At 39.8% G+C, this 26190-nt stretch overlaps 1 protein-coding gene across 20 annotated transcripts in view; it reads left to right on the top strand.

The window, feature by feature from the left end:
* The window catches only part of RPGR (retinitis pigmentosa GTPase regulator), a 268015-nt gene that overhangs the window by 201292 nt on the left and 40533 nt on the right, over positions 1 to 26190 (top strand). For 10 of the 20 annotated variants that reach the window (XM_033408537.2, XM_033408534.2, XM_033408532.2 and 7 more), the window contains exons 1-10: positions 4058 to 4239; positions 6053 to 6178; positions 6838 to 6930; positions 8381 to 8443; positions 10916 to 11074; positions 12024 to 12173; positions 15504 to 15662; positions 18025 to 18180; positions 22918 to 23042; positions 25381 to 25566. In XM_033408537.2, coding sequence (XP_033264428.1) covers positions 4212 to 4239; positions 6053 to 6178; positions 6838 to 6930; positions 8381 to 8443; positions 10916 to 11074; positions 12024 to 12173; positions 15504 to 15662; positions 18025 to 18180; positions 22918 to 23042; positions 25381 to 25566 — 1245 coding nt within the window. In that variant the 5' untranslated portion in view covers positions 4058 to 4211. The other 10 variants (XM_049704777.1, XM_049704778.1, XM_049704786.1 and 7 more) reach the window with 8 other exon arrangements.

The raw sequence follows: 26190 nt of genomic DNA, 5'->3' as shown, positions 1-26190 counted from the left end.
ATCGGAGACAAGGTGTTGAGGCAAGGCATACTACGTTATTAAGAAAGCTAGCAGACCGAGAAGATGGCAGACTAAAGTCTCAAAATAACCATCTTATCAGGGTTTGGATGTCAGTTTCTTTTGTAGCACAGAGAGGGGGAGGAGTTGAGGAAGTAAAGTAAAAAGGCCATAAGTTTTGCAAATGTCCCCTGGAATCGCCAGCCTCCGGGAGGGGATGTGCTAATTTCTTCTTTCTTGCAGCCATCCACAGGTGGAGCAGGGTCTGGATGTTTCCCTGAACAAAGGCACTTTGGTTTAACATTCGGGCAGAAGGGCAGGGTTCCCCAAGGCAGGTCATTATGTATAGACAGTATCCTTTTAGTGAACAAAAGCAGTGGATAGCAAAGGTTAAAGTAAAAGAAACAGATCCAACATGGAGTTTGATTTGGCTCTTCCCTGTTACATACCTAGTACCTCACAACAACCTTCTGAGATAGACAATCGTATTATCCTATATTACATGACATGTATGATAGATAGCTATATCGTATGTATCAATAATATGTAGATTATTGTCTCTATGTATATGTGTGTGTATATATGTGTGTGTGTGTGTGTATATATATATATATATATATATATATATAGCAGTAGTATATTGTGAAAGGACGCTTTCTTCCTTTCCTCTTGTTATGCTGGAAGTAGTGTCTCTTCTTTTCTTTTTTTTTTTTTTGCGGCACGCAGGCCTCTCACTGTTGTGGCCTCTCCCGTTGCGGAGCACAGGCTCCGGACGCACAGGCTCAGCGGCCACGGCTCACGGGCCCAGCCGCTCCGCGGCATGTGGGATCTTCCCAGACCGGGGCACGAACCCGTGTCCCCTGCATCGGCAGGCGGACTCTCAACCACTGCGCCACCAGGGAAGCCCTAGGGTCTCTTCTTGCTAAAGCCAGTCTCTCCACATGGGATCTGGATGCCATCTCTTCCTCCCTTACGTTAGTGATTATTCCTTCACTCTCCTGAATCTGTGTTTTCTCCTCTTCTATTCAGTTTGCCCCTGAGCACTCCCAAGTCTCTCCAGCCTTTGTGAAGGGCTTCCATCTGCCACCCTTCCTCCTTCAACTGTGCTCTCCCTCTCTCCTGTCCCACCTCTATCTCCTGTCTCTAAAGTGTTCACCCTCACTTCTTTCCCTCAGCATTCCCCACTCTGCAACTACTATCCATACAATACGGTTCTTCCTCCATCAATCTACCAAACAGCTATTTTCAACACCAGTGATGATCTCTGTGTTGCTAAATTCAGTGGACAGTTTTCACCTTACTTCATTTCTCAGCATCACTTGACAAGATTGCCCGCACTGTCCTGTTGAAACCTCATGCTATAGGCTTTTCCCCTCTGGTCACTGTCTCCTTTACAGCTTCATCATCTGTTCCTGGGTTATTAAATTTTAGTCTTCATCACAACTCATCCTAGCCTCTCTTTTCTTCTCATCCTATAGTCACCTTGCCGTCTTTCACCTAGCAGTCTTTACCAAAGCTGCTATCACTATGTACACCCAGGCATCCTCCAAATGGATCCCTCCACCTGGAGTTTCTGCTCACCAATTGCCCGCTCAGTTCTGTGCCTCCACTTTGATGTCTTAGTGTGGACAAGGCTGGACTGTCAGGTTCTCTCCCCTCTACTTACTTAACGTCAACCCTTCCTGCTTCTTCCTCTGCGTTCCCCGTCTCAGTAGACAGGGTCACCGTCCACCTATTTGCTTATTTGGGAACCTGGGACTAGGGTTGCATTAATCCCTCTGGGAGTGCTCAGCAGGAAAATGTGCTTAACTATATTTTGAAATAAAAAAACAAACTAAAGCATATCATAACTAAAGTAAGTCTTTTAAATTCTGATTTTCCCACAGTGACTATTATGATGCTTTTAAAAAGAATATCAAATCCTCTCCAAAATAATTTGGGGCCCCTTCTTTTGCTGTTGCTCCAGGAGCTCCTGCCCTGCATTGGAGTCAATAGTCAGACACCATTTCCTGTTGATTCTCCCTCCCAAAATATTTTCAAATCTGTCTGCTCCTCTCGGGCGCCAATGCACTGTATCTAAAGCCAGCGTGACGCTTGTCTGAATTTCTGCAATAGACTCTGAACCCTCCTCCCTGCTCCAAACTCTTTTCCACAAAGCAGTCACGCAGAATGATTGCAGGAATACACATAACTGTTCCCATCAATCCACTGCTTAAAAACCCTCAGTGGCTTCCCATTGTCCTCAGGATAAAATCTCAGATTTGTAACAGGCCCAAGATCCTGCCACTTTGCCATGAGCCAGTGTCACCTCTTTGAGCACCTGGAAAGAGCCAAGCTCCTTACGTGCCTTTGCAGGTGATTTACTCTTTGCTCAGAGCTCACATCTTCTAGCTTCTGTCTCCTCAGTTCTTAGATTTAATGTCCTTTCTTCAGATAAGCTTTTCTTAACCTCTCACATCAGGTCTGTGCTCCTTGTTAAAACACTTTCTTAGTAACCCTCACTTGCTTTGTAAGTAAACGATTATTTGTATATTATTGGATAGTTTAATCTCCCCTCCTAATTTGAATGCAAATTCCCTGAGGAAGTCAGTACACACTCCAGTACACACAGGAGTTCAGGGATCCTTGAATCCAGCTTTGTCTGATTTTAGAGCCCATGCCCACAACCACCACCTGTACATATATCTACTCATCCTGGAAGATGGCATTTTGCCTCTTTGTTTTACGACGGCCAAGTGTTGATGCATGGGAAGCTAAGTGTCAACTGAAAAAAATAAAAAGATAAAGCACAACCTAAAAGTTGAGAATTCTGTTTTATTTGGCAGACAAAACTGAGGACTTAAACCCAGAAGACAACCTCTCAGGTAGCTCTGAGGGTCGGCTCTGAAGAGATACGGGAGGAGGAGCCACGATATATAGGAGTTTTGCAATGAAAATCAAAAGATTAAGTAGACATCTCAAGTTACTGAATTTAGCTCTTTTCTGTGTATGGGAAGATGCAAGAATCTGGGCTCATTGAAATCATTCCTTTGATTTGCACCTTAGCTACCTAGGGCCAGCTATTTAGGGGCCTTTTCTTTCCCATCCTGAGTCCCCTCGGGGTGCAGCTTTGGGGGTGGCTGCAGTGGCTGAGAGCTTGGCAGCTGGCGTCCCCTTTGTCTCCATTCTGAGTTCCCTCAGGACCCAACTATCGGTGACTTCGGGGGCTGGTAGTGCCTGATGGCTTAATGACCATCCTTTGTTTGTTAATATGGCAGGCAATATTTTTCCTTCACATAAGAAACTAGAAAAATGTGACATCTCTGGCCGAATTCTAGAACAGTGATGTTCTGGTGTTGGTGAATCTCTTCGTGCAAGTTCTGTCTGTAGCAGATTGCACACCTCAGCCTCCTCTTTCTGTGGAAGGAGGGGCGGGGGTCTGAGGGGTGTTCAGATTACCAGCAGGACTGCTAAACTGGACCCCCGTTCTCCCACTGTATAATCTTCACATCCATAAACGGGAGTAACATTAACCACCTTGCAGGGCTGTAGCAGGACTCATTCATCTAATACGTATTTAATGGGCATCTAGTATATGCCAGGTTTGGGGTTGGGTGATGGGGATACAAATAGGACTTAGGATGTTTAGCAGAGTGCCTATCTCATTTAGTTATACACGGCCACTGTTAGTAGTATTAACACAGCTGTGTGTTGACGTTTGCCTGTGTCACGTAGCTTGAGTGAGAGGGGATGTGATATTTGTCACGTTCGTCACTATCCGGACGCGGGACCTGGGGGGCCTGGGTCTCCACCAACGTAAACGCGTACACTTCGGGGACATTACCGCGAGGCGTGACTGCCCCTCCTCTCCGGGCCACCAGAGGGCGCGCGGCCTCTACCGCAACCGCCCCCTGCGTCTGCGTCTGCGTCTGCGTCTGCGTCTGCGTCTGCGTCTGCGTCTGCGTCTGCGCTGCGCCGGCCGCCCGCCCCCCTCCCCCCCTCCCCTCCCGCAGGCGCCCGCTCCGCCTCGCTGTGGAACGCTCCGCCTCCGTTGCCCCTAGCGGCTGTCTGTTGACTTCCGGGAACGCGGGAGTCGCCGATGCTCAGAGGGTCGCTTTGGGGTTCCAGGGGGATTCCAGGGCCGGGTTCGGGGCTGAGGCGCTGCCTTAGGCCCCACCGAGTCTCCCCCAACCCCTTCCCGGCCCAGGCGCAGGCTCCCCTTAGCGTCTTTCGGCATGGGGGAACCCGAGGAGGTGGTGCCCGGTGAGTGACACCCGCGGCGGTGGCGGCGGCCGGGAGGGAAGGCCGGCGGGCGGGCGGGCGGCCAGGCCCCGCCTCCGGGCCGGCCCCATCGGGGGACAGGCCCGGGCCGCGACGGCCTGACTTTGGTCGGAGCTCTGGACGCGCCCCCGTGGGCGACTGAGGGGAGAGGAAAGAAGGGGAGGGACGGAAGGGCGGACTACGGGGAAGGGGGTGCTGGTCTTTCGTCTTCTAATTCTTTTAAAATAAGTTTGCGATGAGTTTCTCGAAGGCGGGGGAAGTTTTTACCTCCCTATGAGCTTCCCAGAGTACTTCCTTCGAGGTCCTCAGAACCCGGTTGTGTATTGAACGCAGTAAAGAGTGAGTGACCAGGGGGAGTGGGGTAAAAGAGGATGGGGAAGACGACTTGGAGAAAGGAGGGAGCCGTTAGCGAGTGGTTTTTTAAGACTTTTCCTCTGAGCTCCAGAAATAACCTTTGACATTGAGACCCGGTACCGCGTACGTATTGTGTAACAGAAATAGAAGTTTCACGAAACAGTACTTGCTGTAGATGCGCTCAGATCTTTTCTATAATACATTCTCTTAAAAATGGTCACTGTGACCCACTAAGTTGATTTTCTGACCTACCAATGGGTCACGGCCAACAGTTTGAAAAAACACTGGATTAGAGCAGAATCATGTATTCACTGAAATATGTATTGCGTTTCTGCCATGCTCTTGGGCTCAAACATGGTTAAATTCCTGCCTCAAATTCACAGCTTAGTGAGAGATTCAAGAAACTAAACAAAATGACAGGATCGTTTGACAGTAGTTGCCAGGGGGCCAGAGCAGAGCCGCCAAACCCTGGCTTGGGGTGAAGGTAACGGGGAAGGCTTCCTGGGAACCCAGAGCAGGACAAAACAGTTAAAATTATTCATTCTATAAAAACTCAGAGCCTGTTCGAGAACCTGGCCTCCTAAATGTCAATTATCAGTTTGAACTGACACACCTCACAGTTGTTCTCAGAAGGTTTTCCACAGTGGCTAGTCTCTTGAGCATTAGTATTTATTATTAATAATTGTGTTTGCTATGTTTTTGTTTCTGGTACCCGTTTAGTTTCTTTATGTGTGATCATCCTCCTTGAGATTTCCTCAAAAGCTGGGTCTGGCCTCCTATTTGGAGAGGTGTGTGTGTGTGTGTGTGTGTGTGTGTGTGTGTGTGTGTGTGTGTGTGTGTGTGTGTGTGTGTGTGTGTGTGTGTGTGTGTTTACATAGTTACTGGGATCTGGTAGGAGTTTTTGATCTCTCTCCAAAATGGTACTGGACTAAAATAGTTTGTGAATACTCCTCCCATCAGGTAGCATTTAATGACTTAATTTAAGAATGTAAAAATCTCAACATCCTGCATCCTCACGATGTTAATGATGAAACTCAATACTGTCCTGTTTCTGTGTGTGGAGAAAAGCCCTCAGTCAAGGGCTAGACCATGAGGTGTTTACCAGCGTGAGGGGGGCATTGAGTGTATCAGCTCATTCCAGGGAGTAGATGGTCCACCTCGTGACAGCAGGACTCTTAGTCATTGTGACAGTATATTTCTTACTTTACACCAGTAAATGAATAATACATAATTAATTTATTAGATTTCATAAATAAAACTAGAATGAAGTCTGAGGAATAAAACTGAGTTAAGATGAAAGGAGGAGGGCATAGACAGTGCTGGAGCAGAAGCCAAGCTGTTGGGAGACAAGAGATCTGTATAGATAAATTACTGGAAAAATATTTTAGTTAACAGGCAACATAATAAAAGTTGTGAAATCCAAACTCTCATATATTTGCAGATTCGGGTGCTGTGTTTACGTTTGGGAAAACTAAATTTGCTGAAAATAATCCCAGCAAATTCTGGTTTAAAAATGATATACCTATATATCTTTCATGTGGAGATGAACATACTGCTATTATTACAGGTTAGTGTTAAAATCTTAAATGAAGATAGTAATACTTAGAGAATCCTAAGTATTATAAATGTGCTGTGTTTGAAACATGTTGAAGATATACAGAAAGTGGAGGTTTTTTTTACTTTGCCAGATAATTCTTGACAAATTGATTTATCAAGAGTGACTTCTAAGTTCCCTTAGTATATTTAAGTGTGATTTTTCTATACATATTACTTTCTTAGAATAAATCTATTTGAATTTATCAATATAATCAAAAAATTATTACTGTATAATCTTAGAAACTTTTTTGTGTGTGTGTGTGGTATGCGGGCCTCTCACTGTTGTGGCCTCTCCCGTTGCGGAGCACAGGCTCCGGACGCGCAGGCTCAGCGGCCATGGCTCATGGGCCCAGCCGCTCCGCGGCATGTGGGATCTTCCCAGACCAGGGCACGAACCCGTGTCCCCTGCATTTGCAGGCGGACTCCCAACCACTGGGCCACCAGGGAAGCCCTTAGAAACTCTTTACACCTAACAGAATATGGCTATAGGTAGATGGGCAAGGGAGCCTGTTTCAACACAGAAAAGCAATGACAGTGTTTAAGTACAGCATTTTTATTGCTTTGTGATGACTTCTTCTCACATTATGTTGCAACCGCTTCGATTTATTATTTCTTTTTCCTTCCCACCAGGAAATAATAAGCTTTTCATGTTTGGCAGTAACAACTGGGGTCAGTTAGGATTAGGATCAAAATCGACTGTTAACAAGCCAACGTGTGTCAAAGGTTTGGGGTCTTTTCTTCTTTATCACTTTAAATACTTAAAGTGTATAAAGTACTTTTATATTGATTGTGTAATTCTTTAATATATTATAAATAATAAAGTCTTTAGTTCTTTATTTTCTGAGATTTACTTGAATATTATTGGCATTTAACTTTATTTTTCATGTGATATTCAGAACTAGTTTTATATGTTAGGGTCTAAAAATCATATTGATTTTAAACCCAGAGACCACAAAGGAAGTAATGATTCTACAGTATTGCACTTGAACATCCTTTTTTTTTTTTTGGCCTGTTTGTAAACCAACTTAAATATTACTGTTACTGTATATACAGAGAACAAACAATATGATATGTTAGGATTTCGAGCTCTGTCTCATTTGTTTGAGTTGTGGACATTATGGTTCTGTTGGTTTTATAAAACACACTTTACCCTGCTGTGTATAGTTAGCAGCTGTGCTGAAGAAAATATTAGAACTAGGAGTTGATTAGTACTAGTGTTCTTACAAGAACAACAGGACAAAATATTTCAAATCAGGATTGTCCCAGAAAATATGAGACATATTACATCTTTACAAAGCTTTCTCGCCATTATGTGCAAAAGCTTCTGTTTGGTTATAACCTATGAACATCAGCTATACTTGAATGGTGATGGAGATTCCTTGGGATATGACAAGAGCAGGATTCTTTATCTTTGTAGCCAAATTTTTAATTTCAGCTCAAAATTTCAGTGTAATTTATCATATGCATGCTATTTATAGATATTGCTGTGGAACTGTTGAAGTATTCCACTCAGTCAAAAAGTATTTACTGAGCACAGTCTACTAAACCCTTGGGTTTATTTACAGTGCCTATGATCCTTACTCTCAAATATCTAATCAAGCTAACAGGATTGTCTAGACTATGAGATCCTTGAGACCAGGGACTCTGTCTTAGTGATCTTTGTAGCCCCTATGCTAAGAGCTTAGGAGATGTTCTGTAAAAGTTTTTAATATGTAAATGAATGAATGAAGAACTTTAATATAGGTGTATGCCTATGAATATTGGACTTAGTGTTTTGTGGGGCAGGTAGAAAGTAAGCTTGATGATGGTGATGGCAGATTAGGGAATAGATCAGGTTGGTGAAGAGGCAGCAAAACAATGCAGTGGATCTCAGCACATGTTAATTACTTGTGGAGTTTTAAATAATATATAGATGCCTAGGCTTTACCTCAAGCCTACTGACTCAGATTCTCCAGGGGTGGGGCTGAGCTATTTGTATTTCTTTTCAAAGCACCATTGGTTACTATGATGCACAAGTCCTTGCAAAAACTTTTGATTTATTAGTTATGAACATTGACTTTGGAGTCAGACAAGCCTGGGTTTAAATCTGTGCTACCACTTGGTTATCATTTGACCTGGATTATTTGTCATTTCCATAATCATAAAATATCTTGTCATATTTTTATATTTTTAGCTTTAAAACTGGAAAAAATGAAATTTGCTGCCTGTGGAAGGAACCACACCCTAGTTTCAACAGGTATAGTATTCAATCTGTATGACTTCCTGCCCAATTTGAGGACTGAGGTCTCACTCCTGTAACATTTGTGACTTTGTAAAATTAATAGAAATGGTAACTTGGCAACAGTAAGATTAGGATTTTTAAAAAATGTAAATGGTTAGTACACTTGTTTGCCTATGAAAATATGCAGATAAATGTTAAGTGACTGAAGAAAAAGCTTCTTTTCTTGGATTATGTCAAGGGACAGCATCTCCTTACCTGTGTGCACACCTCAGGGGCCGCTTGCTCCTGATCTTGCTCTTCCCTCTTCTTTTCTGAGGGTGAGTGGAAGCCCTCCCCAAAAGACTATTGATATGAGTTAGCACAATTCCAATCAAAATCCAAACAGGGTGTGTGTGTGTGTGTGTGTGTGTGTGTGTGTGTGTGTGTAGAAATTCACAAAGTGGTTCTAAAGTTTATATGGAAAAGCAAAGGACCTAGAATAGCCAAAAGAATTTTGAAAAGACCAAAATTGGAGGACTAGCACTACCTGATTTCAAGACCTACTGTAAAGCTACAGTGATCAAGACAGTGTGCTAGCAGTGAAGACAGACAGAGATGAATGGAACAGAACAGAATCCAGAAATAGACCCACATGTTTATGCCCAAGTAATATTTGACAAAGGTGCCAAGGCAGTTCAGTGGAGAAAAGGTAGTCTTCAGCAATCCTGCTGGAACAATTAGACATCCAGGCCCTGACCACCGAGCAGTCTTTCCTACTTCCTTTCCCACAAACACAGCTTCTTCTGTCTTCAGGCTGTTCTCACTGCTTCGGCCCCTGCCTCACCTCTCTGCCCTCACTCATACTTTTCCTTTGCTGAAATGTCTTTTCTCTTTCTCTTACTTAGATTCTTGTCTCTTAAGATCCAGTATAAGTCTTACTTCATCCATGGACTCAGATTCTTGTCTCTTAAGATCCAGTATAAGTCTTACTTCATCCATGGAGCTTTTTGTGACTATTCAACTTTTTCCTTATGTCATTCTCTGAACTGCTTCAGCATACCACCAACTCTGGTTTGTTCCATATGTGTTAAATTGTGTGGTTCAATTCCATGTGGCCTTGTAGTATCTTCCATTTGAAACCTAGTCTTATTTCCTCAATTAGGTTTCATTTTTTCTAAAATAATATCTAGTTTTAAATTTTTACTGATTCAGAATGATTTTGTCCTAAGTTTCCCCTGTAATTTAGTGAGGCTTTAATTCCATGTGCATTTTTATGACAGATATAACTAATTTTAATAAGTATATCTTTTTAAAAATAAATTTATTTATTTATTTTTGGCTGGTTGGGTCTTTGTTGATGCGCGTGGGCTTTCTCTAGTTGCGGCAAGCGGGGGCTACTCTTTGTTGCGGTGCGCGGGCTTCTCATTGCGGTGGCTTCTCTTGTTGCGGAGCATGGGCTCTAGGCATGTGGGCTTCAGTAGTTGTGGCACGCAGCCTCAGTAATTGTGGCTCTCGGGCTCAGCAGTTGTGGCTCGTGGGCTCAGTGTTGTGACACACAGGCTTAGTTGCTCCACAGCATGTGGGATCTTCCTGGACCAGGGCTCGAACCCCTGTCCCCTGCATTGGCAGGCAGATTCTTAACCACTGCACCACCAGGGAAGTCCCAATAAGTATATCTTTATGTGTCATTACTTTAGAGCTTACTGGCAATGTTTATTATCTAGGAATGATATATTTCTTAATGTGATTAAGAAAATTGTTAACATTTATATAGTTCTTACCGTGTGCCAAGTGCCATTCTAAGAATTTTATAAATGTTAACTCATTTAATCTTCATAACACCTCTATGGAGTAGGCACTATTATTATCCCATTTTACAGATGAGGAAAATGAGACACTGAGAGGTTAAGGATAGCTTGCCCAATGTTACACAACTGATAAGTGGCAAGCCAGAATTTGCACCCAGGAAGTCTGATTCTGGTGTCCTCTCTCCTAAACACAATGCTATACTGGCTTTCTATTTAGCTAGAAAATTAAAATAATTACACAACATAGAATTTTCACATTTCTAATTATAGTCTTCTTGTATTCGCCTCATTTTACTTATTATCTATTATGTCTTAGCTTTAATGGGTATGGAAGGTAAAATTAATGAACCACATCTCTTTTAAAATAGTTTGATTTGGATTATAATCTAATTTGGAAATTACTTTCCTCTTTTTCACTCTGAGTTAATAGTTCTGCATTAGCAAGAAAATGCATTCCACACATTCTGTGCATTTCAATTGCTACTTAAACTCTAGAATGATTTATAAAATCTCACAAAAATGTGGAGCCTTGCTTGTTTTGCTGTATTTTTGACGCCTAAATGAAGTTGTTCACCAAATTGTAGGATAATGCCAGCTTTCAGCTTTCTTCACTGGTAGTAGAGGAACTGTCTGATATACACTGGTCTGCCCCATAAAGATGGTGACTATGGTATACTGATGTTTTCTTTTCTGTGTGCAGAAGGAGGCAAAGTATACGCCGCTGGAGGAAATACTGAAGGACAGCTGGGACTTGGTGATACTGAAGAGAGAAACACTTTTCATCTAATTAGTTTTTTTACATCCCAGCATAAGATTAAACAACTCTCTGCTGGGTCTAACACTTCAGCTGCGCTGACTGGTAAGACTTTTTTCCACTTCAAACTGGGACACATCCCTTTTTTTTAGACCAGAATATACCAAGTCAGTAAACTGAAGACAACAATACTGTTTAGTTTTCTTTCATTGACGATGTGTTTTCAGAAGACGTTTAAAATAGAACTTAAAATCATGACATATAGTACAACTTTATGCTTACAGACGTTTAGAAGGTAATTGTTAAATAAATTCGAAGCTGTGCTATCCATCTGTTCCTTTAGATATTCTTAAACATTATCTTCATTGTGTGTTCTGAAAGTTATATTTCAGCTTTAATGAAGTTGCTGTCAGAAACATCCTAGAAATCTGTTGGATATATGTTATTAAAATACAGTTTGTAGGGCTTCCCTGGTGGCGCAGTGGTTGAGAGTCCGCCTGCCAATGCAGGGGACACGGGTTTGTGCCCCGGTCCGGGAAGATCCCACGTGCCGCGGAGCGGCTGTGCCCGTGAGCCATGGCCACTGAGCCTGCGCGTCCGGAGCCTGTGCTCTGCAATGGGAGAGGCCACAACAGTGAGAGGCCTGCATACCGCAAAAAAAAAAAAAAAAAAAAGTTTGTAATGGTCATTGCATCTCTCTGCCCTCCCTATCAAAAGCCCATATGAGAAATTTCTTTAAAATTTGGAGCCGAGGTAAACGTGTCTCACTGAAGAAGCTGCTGGTGTGCTGCTTCATTCCAGTCCGGAGAGCTGTGTAACGTGCAGTGTTAGAGAAAGCCTGCGCACGGCAACGAAGACCAAACGCAGCCCCAAAAAATTTTTTTTTAAAGAAATTGTAATAAGTAGCTACCTGGTATAAATATCTTAGTAGTACTTTTCTTTCAAGATAAATAATTTTTCTAAATTAAAAAATAAATGCTCTGTTGGAAGTATAATAACTTGCCATCCCTGCTACCTCTTAAAACCTTTTTTCCTCTTTGTGTTTTCTTTATAGAGGATGGAGAGCTTTTCATGTGGGGTGACAATTCTGAGGGGCAAATTGGTTTACAAAATATAACTAGTATATGTGTCCCTCATCAAGTGACCATTGGAAAACCTATCTCCTGGATCTCTTGTGGATATTACCATTCAGCTTTTGTAACAAGTAAGACAGAACAGTTTGGATTTCTCATGTTATCTCCCATTTCTAAGTTATTACTAAATAATAAAATGTCATAACATTCTACATTTCTATAGAAATATTGTCATGGTACTCCATGTAATGAAATAATTTTGGTCTGTTTTAGGTCACAGTATTTCTTCATTTCAGTAATGAGTATTTATAATTTCAGACTATCTGACGTGTTAACTTTTTTTTAATATCGATGGTACTATTTTATTTATTTCTTTAATTAATTTTTTATTTTTGTCTGTGTTGGGTCTTCTTTGATGCACACGGGCTTTCTTTAGTTGTGGTGAGCAGGGGCTACTCTTTGATGTGGTGTGCAGGCTTCTCATTGCAGTGGCTTCTCTTGTTGCGGAGCACGGGCTCTAGGGACGCGGGCTTTGGTAGCTGCGGCACGTGCGCTCAGTAGTTGTGGCTCATGGACTCAAGAGCGCAGGCTCATTAGTTGTGGTGCACGGGCTTAGTTGCTCGGCGGCATGTGGGATCTTCCCAGACCAGGGCTCGAACCCGTGTCCCCTGCACTGGCAGGCGAATTCTTAACCACTGTGCAACCAGGGAAGTCCCTTAACTTTTTTTTAATGAATGTTAGATCTATTAGGAAAACAAAATTTATGCATAAGAAACCCTTCTAAATTTTGGCTCTCAAACTTCTTAGACTCTTCGGCATTAAAAACAAGACCTGTGAGCCTCTTTTCTCTGGATCCACTTGGCTCTGTACTTTGACCTACTCTATTCTTGTCCTGATAATTCGTTCTTATTGTTTCAGTACATGAGTCATAGATTTTCATTGTAGGAATAGGGATGAAGATTAGGTGAAAAAGGAAGGGAGTTCAGTATGGGATATGCTTTCCTTTGTTGGGACTTTTCTCAGGATCCCCCGTTTCTCCTTTTCCTGGGCTCACTGGCAACCTTCTCTATCTTAGTTAAAATATTTTAAATGTTGGACTCTAACTATTATAGCCTACATCTACACTGGTAGTAATACCAGAAGTATGATCATGGTTTTCCATCTTATTTATGGTTTTCCTAACAGTAAAAACACCCAGCAGAAATAGTTCCATGGACCCTCTTAGATATCTCTCTAAATATTTGTTTTATACATTTACTTCCTATTCTGTGCACCTCAGATTCAGGTTTAGAAAGTGCTTATTGACCTATCCCAGTGCCCCCCAGGTTTACCAATGAATTGGTAGCAACTTGGTACCAAGAAAAGGCAAACTCTGACTTGGCTGGGTTTGTTCACTACTGGGTCAGTTTGTGTCTTGAAGAAACAATATTTATTCAATCAATAAATATTGTTGAATGAGGAGGTGAGTGAATGAATGATAAATTGACTGTGTTCCTTGGGGCAATACCACATACCAACTTATTTGCAACTCCTGGGGTTGGTATAGTCTGTACTCACTTTGTTTATGAAACAGAAAACAGGGAAAAACATACCCGTGCAAGAACAAATAATCAAAAGCATTGTCTTATATTTGGGCCTTAATAAAACTCCCAGAAACAATTTTTATTTACTACTGCTTTAGCCAGTAGGGAAAAGTGGAATTATTCGTTTTAACCAATAGGCATTACATTGAACTTTTTTGTTTTGTTTTCTGTTTTTATGCCTTTTTTAAAAAACAGCTTTGTTGATGTATAGGTCACCTACCATACAATTCACCCATTTAAGGTGTGAGGAGCAGCAGGAATTTATAGACAGTAGTAGAAAGAGACTTATCTGGACTTAGTAACTCCTTTCATATGAGAGGCAAGAAGCATGGGAAAAGGGGGAGCGTGCTGACTTACTGAGCACTTCTGTGCCAGTGTTTGCCGAATACTTCAGAGAAAACTGTGGTTCAGAAAGCTTCATTTTTTGTACAGCTCAATCTAAAAAATGAGTATAGCTGTGTTTGCAGTATTTGACCAAGTTTTAAGTGGCACATACCATGTGCGTTAGATGTCATACAACTTCCCTAAGTTCTGATTTGCTAGAAGGGCTCTCAAGCTTCAGTAGCTGGTTGTACTCGTGGCTTAGATTTATTACAGCAAAGGATACCGAGCAAAAGCAGCAGGAAAGATCTGTATCCTCCAGAGAGGTCCAGTATTCGCTTCCTGGTCCTTCCTATTCCAAGGCCGCACAGGACATGTTTTCTCTTTGGCAGTGAACTACAGACTACAGGGATGTGTGTGTAATGTCTCTGCTCAGGGAAGCCTACTCTATTCTCAGGGTCTGAGGCTTTTGTGTGGGTGGCTGGTGTCATGTAGGCACATCCTGCTAGCAACTAGTCATGGCAACTGCAACTCGGGTCCCTCAACAGTGAAACCAGGTGCACATCATCAGTGTTGAAGTTTGTGCAAAGCAAGCCTCTCTTAGCTTCTTGCTAAGCTGGCATAATTCATTTCTCCAGGTGTACATAACAAAAACATCAATCACCAACATAAAGAACACTCCCAAGGGCCACATTCCCAGGGGTTGGTCAACAGTCAGTCAGTCATGCTTCTCTTGGAGACATGCAAATAATACAAGAGGTGCTGTGTTACCTCTTTCCTCATATCAGTGGTGATGCGTTCTGTGTCATAATCTTTGGATTAGATTATGTATTTACAACAGTTTTTAAATTCCTGTTTTATAGAACTCAGTTCAGTTCATAGAAATGAATAAAAAAAGTTCCTGCTTTCAAGAAGCTCATAGTATAGCGTGGGACGTGTGATAACAGAAGAAAATAAATAGTATTGGTATGGACAAGGCAGTGATTAAATGTCATGAGTTCCTTAATAAGAGAATCTTTCTGGAAAAAGTGCCATCTAACTGAGTAAAATCTGCTATCCTTAGAGTCACCATATTTACTTCACACATAAATGGGTTTTCTACAATAAGTTTCATTAAAAGCAATTATTTATTCACCAAGTATTCATTAAATGTTTAATGTACTAGACACACTGCTAAGTTCTTGCAATACCATAGTGAGCAAGACAAAATCCATGTCCTTATGGGGGTTTAATGTCGAGTCATTTTGCTTTATTGAAAGTAGGTAGAAGTAAGATCATCTTTTCTATATATTGTGAAACAGGTAAAATAATTTTCTAGTTTTTACTAGTAGTGCTGGTCGTGAATTCTTCAGGAAGATTTTGGATTAGAATAATCAAGGGGAAGGGAAAATCTACCTTTATTTCCTTACCATTCAGTAAAAATATCTCAAGAAAGGTCAAATTTATTAAGTTGAGATTTTCTACATTTTTTTTATCAAACGTGAGAACATGTACCAAAAAGACCGGTATTTGTTCATGTCTATGTCATCATCGATCACTGTCCTTTTCCTCCAATAGCGGAGGGAGAACTGTACACCTTTGGAGAACCTGAGTATGGGAAGTTAGGTCTTCCCAAAAAGCTGCTGATCAATCACAAAGTGCCCCAGCTGGTGCCTGGAATTCCTCAGAAGGTGATCCAAGTAGCTTGTGGTGGAGGGCACACAGTTGCGCTCACAGGTATGTGTGCGGCTCCGTTCCCTGCTTTCTTTGGTAGCTAATGGAAACAGCTTTTTTTACATTCATTTATTTTTATTGTGGTAGGAACACTTAACATCTGATCCGTCCTCTTAACAGATTTTTAAGTTTACAATACAGTATTGTTATCTATAGGCACAACGTTGTATGGCAGGTTTCTAGAACTTTTACCTTTGCAGAGCTGAAACCTTATACCCATTCATTAGCAGCTCCCCTCTCCCCCTACCCCAGCCCCTGGCAACCACCATTCAAGTCTCTGCTTCGATGAGTTTGACTGTTTTAGATACTTCATGTAAGTTGGCTTTGCATCTTTTTCCATTAAGAACCCCACCTTTTGTTCCTATAGTTAATAAGCATTTCTGGCCTGTGGAAGAAATTTTTAAGTAGAAAAAAATGAATCTTGTTGAATTATTTTTGCTAACATAATTGACATTTTCATGATCTTAACACGTTTAATGGCAGCACATAAGGTTTTTTAGCTCATTTTCAAGAACAAATTGTTTTCCTCATATATGTGTATTCCATATTTATTTAAAATTGACATTATTTTTTCTGAAATATCTTATTTTGGAGAAGCTCCCTGCTAATACTGTTTTCTACTTGTCATTGATAATTCTTTTTGATATTCACAATGTCTAACTTGGTGATTTCTTTGTGATTTTTATGTTCTGTTATAGTAATTCATTAAAGTGTTAAGGTTTTAAATTACAGATAATAAAAAAAGTTAGAACTTTAATAGTAATGTCACTTTTGGCTTCTGAACTTTGTATTTGGTATGACATGTGACTTCTCAGGATTCTAGTCAGGATAATTAAAATAGACTTACTACTTGTTAATATGCTTACTAAATTGATGCTCCCAAATTTGTTCAGCATTAGATTTATTTTAGATGAGTAGTATAGAGGTAATGCAGTTAGATAGTGAATGGTTATGATATATTTTGGTCAAAAAGAAATAAACAGTTTCTGAAGTCACCACTTAATCTTCAGTAACCCAAAGCTAGAAGTGTTCTAGACAAATTTTAAGTAATATCCAGTTCTCAGATGATAATGCTTAAATGTTGCAAGGTGATTAAGCAATATTTTATCTTTAGATTTTCCTCTCTTACATCACTTTTCCTTGACTTCCTATTCTAGTCCCAGTCATGTGTATAAAGCTATGGTTTCCCAGAATTACAATTTCCAGATGGAATCTTTTCAAAGTGAGAAATAATTTTTTTCCAGGCCTCAGCTCTAAATTTGGAAATAATTCTGAGGTTTAAGTTTTTTTTTAAACTTCTTCTGATAAAGTGAATTTTCATATAATTTCTAAAAGATTTATGTTAGGAATTAAACTTCAAAATTAATCTTTATAAATTATCTGAAAATTTATTCTATAGGCAGAAATGCAACTTATTCTTCATGTGTTATGTTATTTTATATGCTAAGGCAGGGGCCAGGGAGAGTCGTGTGTCTAAAGGACGCTTTCATCACCACTCGTTTATCCTATTTTTGTGCTTTTCCATTTCTCAAGACTATGTGAGCTAATATTTACTGTTATTGTAGTTCCTTTGGAATCACTTCAAAAATATTAATATAATATAGTATGGATAAACAACAAGGTCCTACTGTATAGCACAGGGAACTATATTCAGTATCCTGTGACAAACCATAATGGAAAAGAAAGTGAAAAAGAATATATATATGTATAACTGAGTCACTTTGCTATACAGAGGAAAATAACATAACATTGTCAATCAACTATACTTCAATAAAATTAAAAAAAAATTTAATATAGAGGAAAGGCTTTTCCCCTCCTTTGATTATTATTGCATTTCCTAGTAAATGAGCTTTACCTGTGAATAAATCTAGCATGTCTGATGTAAGTTTTCATTCTCATGCTAATTCTCCTCTGAAATTGTTTTCTAAAATAGGTTATTCCATTAAATTACTGTTAATAAGTAAGGACTTCTTCTGTAGGAAACACTATTCGTTTAGTTAGGGCAGTGAAAGGAATTAGCTTAATGACAATTGATGATTTTTAACAAACTGAGTGGTCATTATAGGGACTTTTTAGGTAGTAGTTCACCGACTTTTGTGTCTTTAGCAATTCCTTCTATGGTTATATGTAAAAGATAAAATCAGGCCCATGCCATTATTGTTGCAATTGTGTACCTTGTCATTTTTCTCTTCCTTTATCACTGAGGAATGTATACGTAAGTATTAGGTATTCTTATATGAGTATTTCTTTGAGAGGCCCTTAACCCTCATTATAAAAGGTGGAATAGCACTGTTTTTCTAGATATAATGGTGACAGTGCCTGTACCTCTGAAATCCTTTTCTTGTGTTTGCCCCTCCCCTTTCAGAGAAGGCCGTGTACACCTTTGGGCTGGGACAGTTTGGTCAACTGGGTCTTGGCACTTTTATTTTTGAAACTTCAGAACCCAAAGCCGTTGAGAATATTAAGGATCAGAAAATAAGTTATGTTTGCTGTGGAGAAAACCACACAGCTTTGATAACAGGTACAGATCAGAATTTCTGTTAATATACTTACGGAACTGGGTATATTTTATTACAAAATAAATACTGTATGGAATGAAAGTATCTAACTTAAGCAAAGGAAATAATAACTGAGAAAATGGAATTCTTTGTTTAATATGCCAACGTGTAAAGTTGTAAACTCCTTTTTCATATCTTAGTTTAATTTAAAATCAGTGTAAATGATCCAAAGGTTTAGAGCCTCAAAATGTGTCAGTGCTATCAGAGGTAAGACCATAGCATTATACTGTGGCAGAAGTATAAAAAGTAAAAAGCTGGAATCTTTTTGAAATTGTATCAATTTGAAGGCTCTGAACTCTGCTCAGACCAAAGGGAAAAGTCTTGTAAGAAAGAACTTATTTTAAAATATTCTCCCTCTTCAGTCTGACAGCTACATTCAGGCTGAGTAAATTCTTATGATGCTTCTGCCACTGGGAGGCGTTTTCAGGAGTAACACCTTCATACTTTCTCCACAGTGGTAGACAGAAAGGTACCCCAAAGACTATTAATTAAATGAATACCTGGGTCCTCTAGCTCTTCTGCTCTGTAGTTTCCCCTTTATCTGGGGAGATGGTGCTATGGGTCTACTTCTCAACCTCAGAAACTAGGTGCTGCCAATGTAGGACTCAATAAAGGTACTTCCCTAAAATGACTGACTCACCTATAGATAATTAATATGGAGCTGGAGGAATCAGGCTCCCTGACTTCAGACTATACTACAAAGCTACAGTAATCTAGACAGTATAGTACTGACACAAAAATAGAAATATAGATCAATGGGACAGTATAGAAAGCCCAGAGATAAACCCACGCACATATGGTCACCTTATCTTTGATAAAGGAGGCAAGAATATACAGTGGAGAAAAGACAGCCTCTTCAATAAGTGGTGCTGGGAAAACTGGACAGGTACATGTAAAAGTATGAAATTAGAACACTCCCTAACACCACACACAAAAATAAACTCAAAATGGATTAAAGACCTAAATGTAAGGCCAGACACTATCAAACTCTTAGAGGCAGAACACTCTATGACATTAATCACAGCAAGATCCTTTTTGACCCACCTCCTAGAGAAATGGAAATAAAAACAAAAATAAACAAATGGGACCTAATGAAACTTAAAAGCTTTTGCACAGCAAAGGAAACCATAAACTAGAGCAAAAGACAACCCTCAGAATGGGAGAAAATATTTACAAATGAAGCAACTGACAAAGGATTAATCTCCAAAATTTACAAGCAGCTCATGCAGCTCAATAACTAAAAAACAAACAACCCAATCCAAAAATGGGCAGACGACCTAAATAGACATTTCTCCAAAGAAGATATCCAGATTGCCAACAAATACATGAAAGAATGCTCAACATCATTAATCATTAGAGAAATGCAAATCAAAACTACAATGAGATACTGTCTCACGCCGGTCAGAATGGCCATCATCAAAAAATCTAGAAACAATAAATGCTGGAGAGGGTGTGGAGAAAAGGAAACCCTCTTGCACTGTTGGTAGGAATGTAAATTGATGCAGCCACTATGGAGAACAGTATGAAGGTTCCTTAAAAATCTAATAGAATTACCATACGACCCAGCAATCCCACTACTGGGCATATACCCTGAGAAAACCATAATTCAAAAAGAGTCATGTACCACAATGTTCATTGCAGCTGTGTTTACAATAGCCAGGACATAGAAGCAACCTAAGTGTCCATCAACAGACAAATGGATAAAGAAGATGTGGCACATATATACAGTGGAATATTACTCAGCCATAAAAAGAAACGAAATTGAGTTATTTGTAGTGAGGTGGATGGACCTAGAGTCTGTCATACAGAGTGAAGTCAGAAAGAGAAAAACAAATACCGTATGCTAACACATATATATGGAATCTAAGGAAAAAAAAAAAGGTCATGAAGAACCTAGGGGTAAGATGGGAATAAAGACACAGACCTACTAGAGAATGGACTTGAGGATATGGGGAGAGGGAAGGGTAAGCTGTGACAAAGTGAGAGAGTGGCATGGACATATATACACTACCAAACGTAAAATAGGTAGCTAGTGGGAAGCAGCCACATAGCACAGGGAGATCAGCTCGGTGGTTTGTGACCCCTTAGAGGGGTGGGATAGGGAGGGTGGGAGGGAGGGAGACACAAGAGGGAAGAGATATGGGAACATATGTATATGTATAACTGATTCACTTTCTTATAAAGCAGGAACTAACACACCATTGTAAAGCAATTATACTCCAATAAAGATGTTAAAAAAGAAATGAGCGTAAAGCTTCACAAATACATCAATAAATTAAAACTATTGACACATTAAATGAAAATATGTAATTTGAGAAGAATAAAAATTAAGTGAAATATATTTCATTTGAATTACAAAAAAAATATATTCTCCATAATTTTAATTACTTTGGAATAAAAGGCTCTGTAATTTCTCTATTTGTAGCTCATCATTTCTATCTAAAAAGTAAAGCATTAAAAAGCCATAAATCATATAGTATTTTGAAATAATCGGGATACTGGTATTTCTGCATTTTCCCCTTCTTTTGCAAGTTTCTGCTACAATGAACCTCATCTAATGGTATATGCTTAGGGGAACTAGCGCTCAGCAAATACAAGGTATTACCAAGTACTGTCCCTTCTTCCCCAAAGAACTTTGCAGAGAGAACTATCTGCCCATTTTCAAGTATCAGTGTCCTTATTAATGTTGCATGAAATTGAACTATATAGAATGTAAAGAATTACTGTTCATTCACAATCCCAGAAGAGTTGTTGATATGTATGCCTTACTGCAAGTCTTAAGCTCAGTTTCTCTGTCTTTACTGCCATTTTCCATCAACTCTAAATTGTCACTGATCGTAAATACACATTTTTTATGGATCATTTAACATACAATTAGGTTATTTGGTTAAACTTTCATAATACCTTTCCTCCTGATGAAAGAAGTTATAGCACAAACAATTGAACATTATTTGACTTTTTTGCTCATGAATCCTCCCCAGGGACAGGTGTTATGAATTTTTTCTTTGTCCAGGACTAATGAGAGATATGTAGTGAGTTTTCTGTAAGTTCTTGCCAGTTCCCCATTATAGCCAGTGGCTCATGTTTTAAAAAGCTCTCTGAGGTTGGAAGTGTGATCAGGCAGCTTGATCAGAGTTTATTTTTTCTGGCTAAAGATAATCAGGTTTGAAAAAAAAAACCTTAACATTTTGAATAAGAATATCAGGGTCAAAAAAAGGAGGAGGAAAGCAAAAAGATGATAAGGAGTATATATAAAGAAAGGAAATAAATACCTAATAGTAAGAATTATAACAATCTAAATTTAGAATCTAAACGCTGGTTATTGCTTATTTATAGGGAATCTATTTGTTTTTAATAATTTTTGAACTTTCCACTTTAGTGAATTTTGTTATTATTTCTAATTATTTTTTCAGGCAGTTCTCGTGGCTTTTCTTACTATACAATTACTTTGCCATCCTAAAGTACAAGTCCCCATATATGATCTTGTCACTTCCCGGCTTAAAACCATTCATTTAGCTTATTACTGTTCTTAATATAGAGTTCAAAAATGCTTAATATGAGCTAATAAGATCCTCTTTCGTGTGATTACTTCTTCCCTCTTCAGGCTCATCTCATACCACTCTCACCTTTGTGCTCCAGACACATTGGTTGCCTTTTGGCTTCTTGACTGGGCTGTGTTTTCTCTTGATTCACAGCCTTTGTATGTACTGCTGGCCTCTGCCTGGAAGATTTTTTGCTCCCTTCTTCTTGTAACTAAACCCTAATCCTTTCAGCTTCAGTTTAAAAGCCTTTCCTAATCTCCAGACTGGAGGGAGAGCCCCTCCTCTGCACCTATACTGGCACCCTTTCCTTTCCTTCTGCTTCCATGGCACTTGCCTCACTTGAGATGGAGAGTATGAAAGAAAGGCTTGAGGAGTGAATGTACAGAATACCTGCTGTGGCAGTGGGCAAAACGATTAACTGGAGAGAAGGGACAAAATTACTCATCATCATCTTGGCCCAGCTATATAGGGGACCCCAGTATTGATATAGGGACCAGCAGCTTGGTTGGTTTATGGCATTTCCTTGAGCAGCTTTCCACAACCCTGAAGCAGAAGTAAAAGAGACAGTTGGATTGATCGAAACTAGTGGTGATTTTGTCTCCACAGGGGACACATGGCAATGTCTGGAGATGTTTTTGATTGTCACAACTGCAGAGGGCATTTAGTAGGTAGAAGCCAAGGATGCTGCTAAACATCCCACGATGCACAGGACAGACCCATACAACCAAGAATTATCTGGCTTCAAATGTCTGTAGTGCCGAGGTTGAAAAACCCTGACCTAATCAGTGACCTGAGGAAAAAAGAAAATAGATTGTATTGGGATGTAGGAGGTCAGAATACAAAAATCTCCTTCTTGAGATGATGGTGTGTATCACAAGATCTTATGCTGGGTTGCTGCTGCTCCACACAGCACCTCACACACCTGGGTCTCAACTTCACAAGCCACCAAGAGCTTAGTGATTTATTCTCGGGGTATCTATTGCCTCATGTTATGTGTGGACAACAGAAACCATAGAGAGTGTGGAAACATCAGTGGAGCAGAGTAAATTTAATGGAGAATATGAGGGGAAAATTGCAATGTAAGTTAATGTATTTGTCTATTTACAAATAGATCCATGAAAGTAACACTTTTATAATTCTCTCTTTTTTTCATTTTAGATTTAGGCCTTATGTATACTTTTGGAGACAGTCGACATGGAAAATTAGGACTTGGACTGGAGAGTTTTGCCAATCAGTTCGTTCCTACTTTGTGTTCTAATTTTTTGAAGTTTATAGTACAGTTGGTAAGGACATCACATTTCCCTGTTTACATGTTCATATTCCTATATTTGAGTCTTTCAGTATTTCATAGAAAATAAGTACTTTTCTGTTTATATGAAATATCATAGCTATATCTAGTAAATATACTTGTGTCCTAAAGGCCAAATGTCAGACATCACGGCACTCTGAAAATCTGTCCCTTTTCTAATGTTCCTCCTCTAACATCTTCCTTTCTGCCCTAATCTTGACTCTTCTACTTCTACAGCAGAGTGCCTCACTCACAGTGGTCATCTGTAAATATTTGCTGGATTAGATATCACTAGGACTCTCAAATCCTGCACAAGAAAAATATCTGATAATAAATGAAGCGTTTTGAAATTATATTTAATTGGTTAAGTGTTATTTGGATAAGGTGTTGTTTCAGTGACATCTCCATCAGGCACTGTATCTCTGTTGTTTCTAACACTTTTGCCAATTAAGAACTATAGACTTGAAAATTTTGTTTACTCAGTGATGATAATATTACTTGGAATTTGTTCTCCAAAGGCTCAGAGCCTCGTACTATGGAACACTTCCATTCCTTGATTTGACACCTGTTTAATGAATGCCTGCTTGGTACAAGATACTGGACTGAGGATGAGGAATACAGAGCGTGCAGTGATGAACATAGTGACCAAATTTTCATTGACTAAGCTTATAATCTTATGGGGAAGATGGTTTCTGTTTTGTTTTGCTTTGTTTTGTTTTTTGTTTTTTGCGGTACGCGGGCCTCTCACTGTTGTGGCCTCTCCCGTTGCGGAGTACAGGCTCCGGACACACAGGCTCGGCGGCCATGGCTCACAGGCCCAGGCGCTCCGCGGCATGTGGGACCTTCCCAGACCGGGGCATGAACCCGTGTCCCCTGCATCGGCAGGCAGACTCTCAACCACTGCGCCACCAGGGAAGCCCGGGAAGATGGTTTTTAAAAGGTGCTATACAGAAAACATATCAATTTTAACTTTGAACATACGAAGGGAAAGGTTCAGAGTATGCTCTTCTATGTCATGTAGAACACTATGAAGACACCAGAAGTCTGTGTATTGCAAACACAATGTTTTTTAAAGCATTTTATTGAAAATCAGTTATTTCTCAAAATCGTTTGGATGTTGATTTCCTTTTTCATTGTTCTATCATTATGCATGCTTGCGTTTTGCTCTCAGGACTTTTAAGCATTAAACTTAAAAAATCTTCATGTATAAAGACATAATTATCCCAAGAGACTGATTTATTCTTGGGTCCCTTCTTTCCAAGTAGAACTTGTCTGAGTAATTTTTTCAAGTTGTTAGTGTTGCTCCAAGATTAAAATAGCATTTTCTAACTTGTAAAGAGAAATATAATGTGCCAAATAGGTTTTTTTCTCTATACTGTATATTCAGTTGAAAGTAAAATGGTATGTTAAACTTGTTCTAGTTTTCAATAATAGTGTTTAAAGAATATATATTGTAAGGGCTTCCCTGGTGGTGCAGTGGTTAAGAATCTGCCTGCCAATGCAGGGGACACAGGTTCGAGCCCTGGTCCAGGAAGATCCCACATGCTGTGGAGCAGCTAAGCCCATACGCCACAACTACTGAGACTGTGCTCTAGAGCCCATGAGCCACAACTACTGAGCCTGCGTGCCACAACTACTGAAGCCTGTGCACTTAGAGCCCGTGCTCCACAACAAGAGAAGCCACCACAATGGGAAGACCATGCACTGCAATGAAGAATAGCCCCCGCTCACCGCAACTAGAGAAAGCCCGTGTGCAGCAATGAAGACCCAATGCAGCCAAAAATAAATAAATAAATATTTTAAAAAAAGAATATATTGTAATTCGTGTGTCTGTGTGTGTGTGTGTGTGTGTGTTTGTAGAGAGAGAGAGAGATTTCAGTCAGTCAGTCTAGGAAGTCTACCGCTAAGTTAATGTTTTGTAGCTGAAAACTGTTAAAGACCCATTTGTGGGGCTTCCCTGGTGGCGCTGTGGTTGAGAATCAGCCTGCCAATGCAGAGGACACGGGTTTGAGCCTTGGTCCGGGAAGATCCCACATGCCACGGAGCAACTAAGCCCATGCACCATGACTGAGCCTGTGCTCTAGAGCCCACGTGACACAACTACTGAAGCCTGCGTACCTAGAGCCGGTGCTCTGCAACAAGAGAAGCCACCGCAATGAGAAGCCTGTGCACCGCAACGAAGAGTAGCCCCCGCTCGCCACAACTAGAGAGAAGCCGGCACACAGCAACGAAGACCCAACGCAGCCAAAAATAAAAATAAATTAAAAAACAGAACAAACCCATTTGTGTTTGAAGCCAGTGTCAATTAATTTATCTGTGAATTTATGCTGCAGGTTGCTTGCGGTGGATGTCACATGCTAGTTTTTGCCACTCCACGACTTGATGGGGCAGAAGACGTTGAGTTAGATGAAATAAATGATTGTTGCTTACCTTCAGCTACATCTCTGCCCATCAGTGATCTGACTTCAGGAAACGTACTGCAGAGATCTTTATCAGCACGTGTGCGGCGAAGAGAGAGGGTACAGTTGTGGCCTATTCTATATAATAATGTTGTCTAGCACTGTAAAGAAAACAAATTTTTTTTCTTTTTAAACCAAAGAAGGGTCTTCTTAGGTAAATTTACTAAATAAAATGATTAGAATTGAGGGCTTACAAACTTTTAAAGCAAACTCAGAATTAAACTGGTAAATATACAAACTAGAAAATTGAAATGATCATGGATAACCTTTGCTTGTAGACAGTGGTACTTACCACTATCTTATCACCTCAGAATGCTAAGTTGTTTTCTCAACCATCTGTGGATTGACTTCTACTTTGCTTTTATATTGTAAAGCTAATACCTCATGAGCAATGAAAGGTTATATATATATTATAACTAATGAAAGGTAGAAAACAAAGAAATAAGGGCTTTATTTGAGAGAGGGAATGTTCTTTCTCAATTAAATTTAGAGATTCTCATTCTGTGCTTTAAAATTATTCAATGACACTTACATTTAAAAAAAATAAAATGCCAAATGATTTTTAGAGACATTCCTTTTTTAAAAAAATTGCTTTAAGTTCCAAAATGTATTCCTTTAGTGGTAAAAAAAAAAAGTTAAGTTTCATTTTTCTTATGAAAAAGTATATATGGAAAAATTGAGAAA

Source organism: Orcinus orca, chromosome X, assembly GCF_937001465.1.
Source record: "Orcinus orca chromosome X, mOrcOrc1.1, whole genome shotgun sequence".
NCBI lineage: Eukaryota > Metazoa > Chordata > Mammalia > Artiodactyla > Delphinidae > Orcinus > Orcinus orca.
Note: the sequence above shows the minus strand (reverse complement) of the source record. Positions and strands in the feature narration are given on the sequence as shown.